The sequence below is a fragment of the Myxocyprinus asiaticus genome, chromosome 32 (assembly GCF_019703515.2).
Source record: "Myxocyprinus asiaticus isolate MX2 ecotype Aquarium Trade chromosome 32, UBuf_Myxa_2, whole genome shotgun sequence".
In the NCBI taxonomy this organism is placed as follows: Eukaryota; Metazoa; Chordata; class Actinopteri; order Cypriniformes; family Catostomidae; genus Myxocyprinus; species Myxocyprinus asiaticus.
Window position 1 is genome coordinate 8510992 of NC_059375.1, and position 8628 is coordinate 8519619.

Genomic DNA, 8628 nt, shown 5'->3' on the forward strand with positions numbered 1-8628 from the left:
CATCTCAGAATAGCATTCAGAGATGATATTCTTTTCATCACAGTTGTACAGAGCGGTTATCTGAGTTACAGACTTTGTCAATTTGAACCAGTCTGGCCATTCTCTGTTGACCTCTCTCATCAACAAGGCATTTCCATCCACAGAACTGCTGCTCACTGGATGTTTTTTGTTTTTGGCACCATTCAGAGTAAATTCTAGAGACTGTTGTGTGTGAAAATCCCAGGAGATCAGCAGTTACAGAAATACTCAAACCAGCCCATCTGGCACCAACAATCATCCATGCGATTATCTAATCAGCCAATCACGTGGCAGCAATGCAGTGCATAAAATTATGCAGATATGGATCAGGAGCTTCAGTTAATATTCACATCAACCATCAGAATTGGGAAAAAATGTGATCTCAGTGATTTGGACCGTGGCATGATTGTTGGTGTTTGTGAAGTGTTTGATAAAACTCCCATGCATTTAAGTTGTTTTGTGTGTGTGTGTGTGTGTGTGTGTTTGTTTCTTTATACAAACACACAATTCTTAATTTTATCTTTTGTAACCACTTTTTTCCATCACTCAATAAATAAATAAAAATACATAAATACAGGCCTTTGTGTCAGAGACTGCATAAGGGCCTGGATGAAATGTAATGATTTTTTGGGCTGTGATGTAATCCTACTGCTCAAATATATGATTCCCTCTGCTCAGTACAGTCATCTCCAGCTGTATATTGCAGTGCCAGCTAAAGGAAAAAAGTTACTCATACTTGGAAGCAGATTCGTGTTTCGTCTGAAAATTAATAACATGTGAAACGTATCATCTTTGAAAGTGTAATTCCACCCAAACGCACAAAGAATCTGAACCACACAAAGAATAAAGCTGTTTATTGCAAGCTAATTACTCTAGTAGAACAGCTTTGGATAGCTCAACCATAATTATACAAGAACCAGGGTGGAAAAAGGAAACTTTAACTGCTCAGGCATTTTGACACATGAGGGAGCCAGATAATGGAAGTACAGATCAGAGAGCATGCCCTCTTCCAGCGGGCCGGCAGAGTCAACTGGGTTGATCACCTCAATGCTTTTCTGAAACAAAAGTCTGGATTGTTATAAGGCCGCTAAAAATCCTATCAATAATTATGTTCTGTAAAACTAAAAATGGGATAATGTACAGTCAGCCAGTCATTATCATAAAATAAGCCCAGACAAACATATCAGGACCTTGACGAGGGGCCTTGTATCATGCTGAAGGGGTTTAAGTTGTGATAATGACTAGCTTAATGTATATTGTCCCGCTTATTATACGGCTACTTACCAAATAATTAAATATATGAACTTTAATTATGAATTTTGAACTATGGAATTATGAACTTTAATTACAATTTTGAGCTAAAATTATTTTATTATGTGAAAATAAAGAGACTACGGAGAGAAATGAGAGACATGAGCAATGTAGGACATTGGTTGCCTGCCTGGGACAATGGTCAATTATACAGTTTTGCGATCAATATGTAGTATAACAATATCAGACCGCAAATATATATTACAATTCTTGATATCAGTAATGAAATGTCTACTAGTGAAAATGCTAATTCTTGAAATCAGTAATTAGGTTTGCATGGGTAAAAACGTTAATTCTTGATATAAAAAAATTATGTCATTACTTGTGGAAATACCCATTCTTTACAGAAAAAGTTACATTTCAAATAAAACAACATAATTATTGATATCTGTAACTGCATTTTCAAGTAGAATTTCACAATGATGTGTCACTGAATCATATTTAAAACACAATTACACATATCTGTATAATTTATTCCTTGCTAGTTGAAATTCCGAATGTTAATTTGGCTTGCCATAGTGTCACTTATTTTAATTTTTTAAATTCCAACCACATCTTGTGGTGCCTCTGAAAATTCAAGATCTGCATTAACAGCTGAGTTGAATTTTCTCTTCATTTGGCTGGAACATTTTATTGTTCATTTGGCAGGAAACCCTTCACCTAGAATCCAAATCCAGCACACACTAACAAAAACAAAGAGTCTGTGGTTTATATATTGAATGTAATTACAAGGCCAAATTGAGGCAGGGGAGGAAAACAATGCTCTTTCATTACTGCATTGACTCCCATTATTCCTACTGACATGATTCATGTGTTCTACATCTTGAGCAATAAACAAATTAATGTCAACAGTATCATTTTAATAGAAGTAAAAATAGAACGCCTGCTGCAGTTCATCGGCCTGTTTTACTTTTGTGTTATTCGTGAAACATCTTGATCCACTAGAATGGTTCCAATAAGAGGGGAAAAAGCAAGTACATTAATATTCAAACTGTGCTTTGAACTCCCTTTCAAAACAAATAAAAAATGGTTTTGTTATATAGCGTTCAGCACCCATTGTATCTGTGACCTAGATTCTGTTTCTGATGTCTCGTTCACTGTAAAATGCAAATCAGAAGCTATCATTATTTGTATCCTACAGCATAAAACGCCATTTAGACACTAAACAAATCTGTGACTTGATGTTTGTGATGTAATCAAGTGCTCCAGTTTTAAGGAGATTGCATACAGATTAAGGCCTTTGATTTAATGCCTTAATTCAGTGCAATTTGTTAAATACAAATAAAACAAATTAACACAATTAATCATGCCACTGTAATAAATAATTTCCTTACCAATCCGACGGAACAATTCAAGCTTGAAGTGTAACCTCAATGTTTTTGCAAGTCTCAGTCAGTAGGGGGCAGTAAGCACAGCTCCAGCTATAAAGGCAAGTGCAGCTGTACAGACAACAAACAATAGTAGATCAAAAGATACAGAATGTGGGGGTCTCGAGATGCGTTTTTTTAAAGTTGAAGTTTTTTAAACAACATTTACCTTGACTCTGCATCCTAAAAACACAGCATTTATGGCTAAATATGCTGAAAAACAATGAACTGTGACGTAACCACAGTGAGACGCACCAAAAGCATCCATCTGATGCATATGAACAGATTGAATGCAACAATGTGTCGTATGCACTCAACTGCAAAATTAGTTGCAATGACCTGTAGGCCAGTGATAGGCTTGTTCAATGATATGCAAACAAATAATATATTGACTTTTAAAGACACTTTTTGTATTGTCTTATCAATGGTTTATTTGTCTGCCACAATATTGAAATGTATTTGAATTATTATATTTTATGTTTATAATTATTTTGATTGTTATATATTGAATTATCTTTACTTGGGGGACTTTTTCAGCGATTAGTTCAATTAATCAATCTGCATACCATGTAATTAATTTGATTAAACATTTTATTTGATTGACAGCCCTAATACAGATACATCCTGCACACAGAAATATTTTGCTGTAATTGGAATAAAAATATTGTCAATATTCCTCTGGTTTGACATTTTGAAAGTATACACAGAGCATGATCTTTACATATCAATTATAGATGAGCAAATGAGCTGAGAGGCACTGAAGCTAAAATTAATTTAAAAAAACCTGCATCACAGTGTTTCCCATCACTGCAACAGAGGATACACCATGACCAGGGTTGGGGAGTAACGGAATACATGTAACGGAATTATGTATTTAAAATATAATATAAAATATAAGTAACTGTATTCCACTACAGTTACAATTTAAATAATTGGTAATTAGAATACAGTTACATTCAAAAAGTATTTTGATTACTGAAGATTACTTTGCATTTTATTGTCATTTGTTTCATTTAATATTTAGTCCTTTCAGATGGAAAACATTTATACATATAAATGATGCGATCCAAAGTGCATTTGAACAGCGGTGAAACACTTTCTTATGATGTGTTACATTCATACGAGCAGACAGAGAAGTAAGTTTGGAGCAGAAGAAATTGTCAGCTTTACGCTAAGCTAAAATGCTATTTCTAGCCATTTTACATGCACGTTACCAGGCACGATCATATTGTTTTATCAAGAAAATTCACGTTGGATCATCATTTCTTTTTTTCTAGTAAGACCTTTGATATTAGGGCAAAAATCATATTCTTGATATTATTTTTGTATTGTTTTACTGTAAAAACATCTAAAAATCCTTAAAACAAGATCAATTTGATTGATCTTGTTTTAGAAACAACACTGCATATGATATTTAGGTTTTTCAGAGAATGTATTTTTAACATGTGTATTTTGTCTTACTGTACTGGCAGAGTTTTTATAGTTAAAACAAGTGAAAAAATCTACCAGTGCTGAAGAAGTAATCCAAAGTATTTAGAATACGTTACTGATCTTGAGTAATCTAACGGAATACGTTACAAATTACATTTTACAGCATGTATTCTGTAATCTGTAGTGGAATACATTTCAGAAGTAACCCTCCCAACCCTGACCATGACATATTTGTTAATCTGGTTCACAAAATCAGTCTGAACAATTTGATCATGAATTGGTGGTTCTTAAGTGAACAACAGCACAGACTCATTGAATTGAACGAGTGAACATTGCACTGTGTCTTTTGGAAGTATCTCAGTCTCAAACTGAGTTGGGCCCTGTCCCAAATGGCACACTTGATGTGGACTTGCTGTCTCGTGGCCTTCATTTGCATGTTCCCACGAAGTCCACAAGATCGTAGGGTGCCCCATTTTACATTTTAGTGTTCCGAGGGGTGCTCGCGAGCACCCCCTTTGTACCCTCAATACGCCCTTCATACTACCCAACAGTCACTGCTATTGAGCCACTCATCCAATCAAACAGACTGGAGTTTCAGAGCTGGAGGAAAAAAACATGGTGGATTAAAAGTTGATTTTAATAATATTTTTTTACTGATTGTCAATGGCGGATCACTTGCTTGTCGTGTATATAGTATCACTTTTAAGTCTGATGTGTAGAACTGGTTCAAAACTTTGTTTTATTTGTTTATTTTCCAGAGATATGGAATTACTTCCATTCAATTTATTGAATCGTTTTTCTTGAAGTTTTACATTCATAAAAGTAAGCTAACATTAAACCTTTGCTATTGTTGTTTGAAAAAGGATTTTAGAATTATTGAGAGTCTATAAAATATCAAGACAGGTGAGACTGATATAGCAACATGCGGTCTAACAGTTATATGCGGAAGTGTGGCTTTGTGTATTTTTGCGAATATATGGTGGTATGTTCTTTCTATACATTTTAATGTGTTCCAAGCACCTACCTGTAACCATCTGTGTGTCTGAATCATGTTTATTTGTTCTTTAAAGATTTAAAACAATGGGGTTTTGTTGCTGTAGTATGTGCGCTTTGTTTTTCAGAGGTTCTTGATTAAATGAACTAATGCTTTATTGTAAGTGTGTTACTTGAAATTATTTAATAAAAACAAATATTCAGTAGTGAGTTTAAAGTGTGTTCCTTATCAATGCTATATCTACGCCCTTGCGCACAAGTTAAACACACAGCACCACAAAGATTGCTCCTTTTCAAGGACTTGTTAGTGATTCTACAGCCATTACAAAAATGCAACAGATGTACATATGAACATATTCATGTTTTAAATGTATTCTACATAAGTAATACTATTTTAGAAATATGTGTAACCCGAGTCTTGTACTTTAAAATCAGTAACTGTAATCTGATTACAAGAATTTAAAATGTAACAAAAAATATTATATTACTTTATCACATTACACTCAACACTGCTAACAACGCCCTTTACTCATCATATTCACAATATAACCTCTCGTGCCTTAAGTTTAGGTTCACTTCTAGCAGTTTTTAAAAGAGTACAGCACAACTTTACATTGTTTTTCATGTTTCATGTAATGCACAGAGTTACTCATTAATTTGATTACATCTAGTATATACTGTCAGTTAAAAAGTCAAGAAAACTAAAAACTATTTTTTATTTTTTTTTATTTTTTAATAACAACATCTAATCATTAAGCAATTATAATTTGCCATGCTAAATCAGAATCTTACCTCCATTCCCAGAAGGTGCTCCTCTCTTGGGTGAGTGAACAGTAATTCATATAGTAAAAACAGTAATTCATAACAGTAATTCAAAACAGTAATTATAGTCGGTAGTGCTGGAAAAGACTGTTTATATGGCATAGAAGAAGAGTAGAAGTTTAAAAGACCTGTCATACTGTCAGAATTGCTATTGTTCATAATTGTTAGTATGTCCACACACCCTTTATACACTATTGGAACAGTGTAATTAGAGTCAATACTTAGGTATCTGGCAGTAATCCTAACTCTTATTCCTATGATTTGAGCTTCTATTGGCAATGTTAAACAGAACAATTAAAATTATAGGGAACAAATGTAGATGTAGTTGTGTTGAGGCAGAACAGCTCTGTTTAATTAACACTGGATGACTAAGTAACCTCATGTATTGTTGTCTTTTCACCATCTCAGCCCTCCATCCAACTTCAAACCCTTGAACACATACACTATAAAATAGTTTACATTATGCAATAACATTTACATTTATGCATTTGGCAGGTGCTTTTGTCCAAAGCAACTTGCATCCATATATCAATATACTCTATGTATTCCCTGGGAAACAAACACATGACCTACCGGTTGAACTACAGGAACAAAACCAACGACCCAAAATCCTCTGCCTGCATTGAAATTCAAATGATGTTCTTTGAATAATAAGTCTTTTTACAAAAAGAGGCATGTATCTTGCTCACTAAAGGAAGCCAATGGAAAAATACTGAGGTAATCTAAAGATGAATTAAGCACAAGCAATAATGAGCATTTAGAATTTAGGTCTGGCAAAGGGAACATCACTTATGCTTTCAAGTAAGCACAGACATCAAACACACTGAACTACAATACACACACTACGTGTCATTTTTACAGATTACAGCACTGTTCTTTCATTTTCATTTTTGCGTTCTAAAAGAAGACAAATTTCCATGCAGCTTGTTATGCGCCACAGTAGTCTGCACGCTTTACAGTCCTTTGGTTTATGAATTATGCATTACATTAATTATGAAGGCCATAAAAGGGATCTAGTGTGTTGCTTGATGCTGGTTGTCTAATGGCAAAGCAACATCTTGCATCTATTAATAATGTGAAGGGTAAAGAATGACTAAATTTATATTCAACATACATACGCTTAAGGATAATTGTATTTAAGAGGAATGAAATTAAAGGAGGGATGTGACATTTTGAGACAAGCCTTGTCTTGAAGTAATCAGTGATGTCTCTGATTTGATCGGCATCAAATAAATGACTGGTATCAGCCTCTGTTGATGGTGACTGTCTGGATGCAAGCACTGTCAGGGTAAATGCCTTAAAAAAAGGCATTTTCAAGCATGGCTGAGCTGAATGAATTAACAACAATAGCATCAACATAAAGAATAATGACCATACGTAATCCATACATAAAAAAACAAAAATCACAATTGAGATCTCTTTAATATCTCAAAAGTTTTTGGCAAAGAGATTAAAAGGAGAGTAAATAGATACTTGTATATACTCACTTAAAGGTGCACTTACTTTTTTTCTTAATAAAAAATTGTTAAGGTTTATTCACACCGAGTCTGTAAAATATTTAAATGAAAAAATATTTCACCCCCTGTACACTACAGTAGGCGGCGCTATCAGCTTCACGTCCAATGCCAGTTGATTAGTGCCACCAATGTGCAGGATTGAGCAGCTGCAGCTACAAAAAGCTCTTATCTCATTGGTCAGTCAGTTTTCAGCACAGTCCAAAGAAAAAAAATCGGACCATTCTCCGTAAAAAAAACATTTGGATTGTCGGCGGATGATTTGTTGGACCCGGTTTGAATATTGCCATAGGAATCCATTGTTCGCGTTCAAAAGCTGGTCTGGAACGAAAACAAACTGAAAAAAACAGGCCATTGGTTTGGTGTGAACAAGCCTTAACTCCTAAAGAAATGAATCGTACTTAAAAAATTTTTTTTTAAATAATGTACACTTACTTGAGATGAAGACTCCATTCAATTAGTAGCCAAATAAAAGCTTATTTATTTTACATGGAACTGAGTTGGGGACCACCATTTTGAGATCACATGACCAACTGAGTACCATACTTTTTATGTTGTCAAGTAATTGTTGTAAAAGAGCCATGTTAAATGAGATTTGCTGACATGTGAACTTCATCTCTTTGGCCCACCAAAATCCATTGACAAAATAATCCAACAGCGTGGCTTTTTTCAAACATGCAATTTTTTTCTCCCCAATTTGGAATGCCCAAAGTCGTCATGGTGGCATAGTGACTCACCTCAATCTGGGTGGCGGAGGATGAATCTCAGTTGCTTCCGTGTCAGACTGTCAATCCATACATCTTATCATGTGGCTTGTTGAGCGCATTACCCCGGAGCCATAGTGTGTGTGGATGCTTCATACTATTCCCCGTGGTATCCACGCACGCTATGGCTCTGGGGTATCACCACATGCCCCACCAAGAGCAAGAACCACATTATAGCGACCACGAGGAGGTTACCCCATGTGACTCTACCCTCCCTAGCAACCGGGCCAGTTTGGTTGCTTAGGAGACCTGGCTGGAGACACTCAGCACACCCTGGATTCGAACTTGCGACTCCAGGGGTGGGAGTCAGCATCTTTACTCGCTGAGCTACCCAGGCCCCTGTGCTTGGTGGTTTTTTAAATTAAGTATATCCTCAAACTATCTAAAAAGGAAAGAAAGTGCAATCAT

The 8628-nt window shown here is 35.2% G+C and overlaps 1 protein-coding gene across 1 annotated transcript; it reads right to left on the reverse strand.

The window, feature by feature from the left end:
* Positions 1 to 923: 923 nt before the first annotated feature.
* On the reverse strand, positions 924 to 8256 carry LOC127422863 (ciliary-associated calcium-binding coiled-coil protein 1-like). The gene is made up of 6 exons (XM_051666672.1): positions 8242 to 8256; positions 8003 to 8144; positions 7126 to 7270; positions 6012 to 6029; positions 5913 to 5967; positions 924 to 1073 (listed from the first exon to the last, which is right to left on the reverse strand). Exons 1-6 carry the CDS (start codon positions 8254 to 8256, stop codon positions 924 to 926), a joined length of 525 nt encoding a protein of 174 aa, XP_051522632.1.
* Between the last annotated feature and the right edge of the window lie 372 nt (positions 8257 to 8628).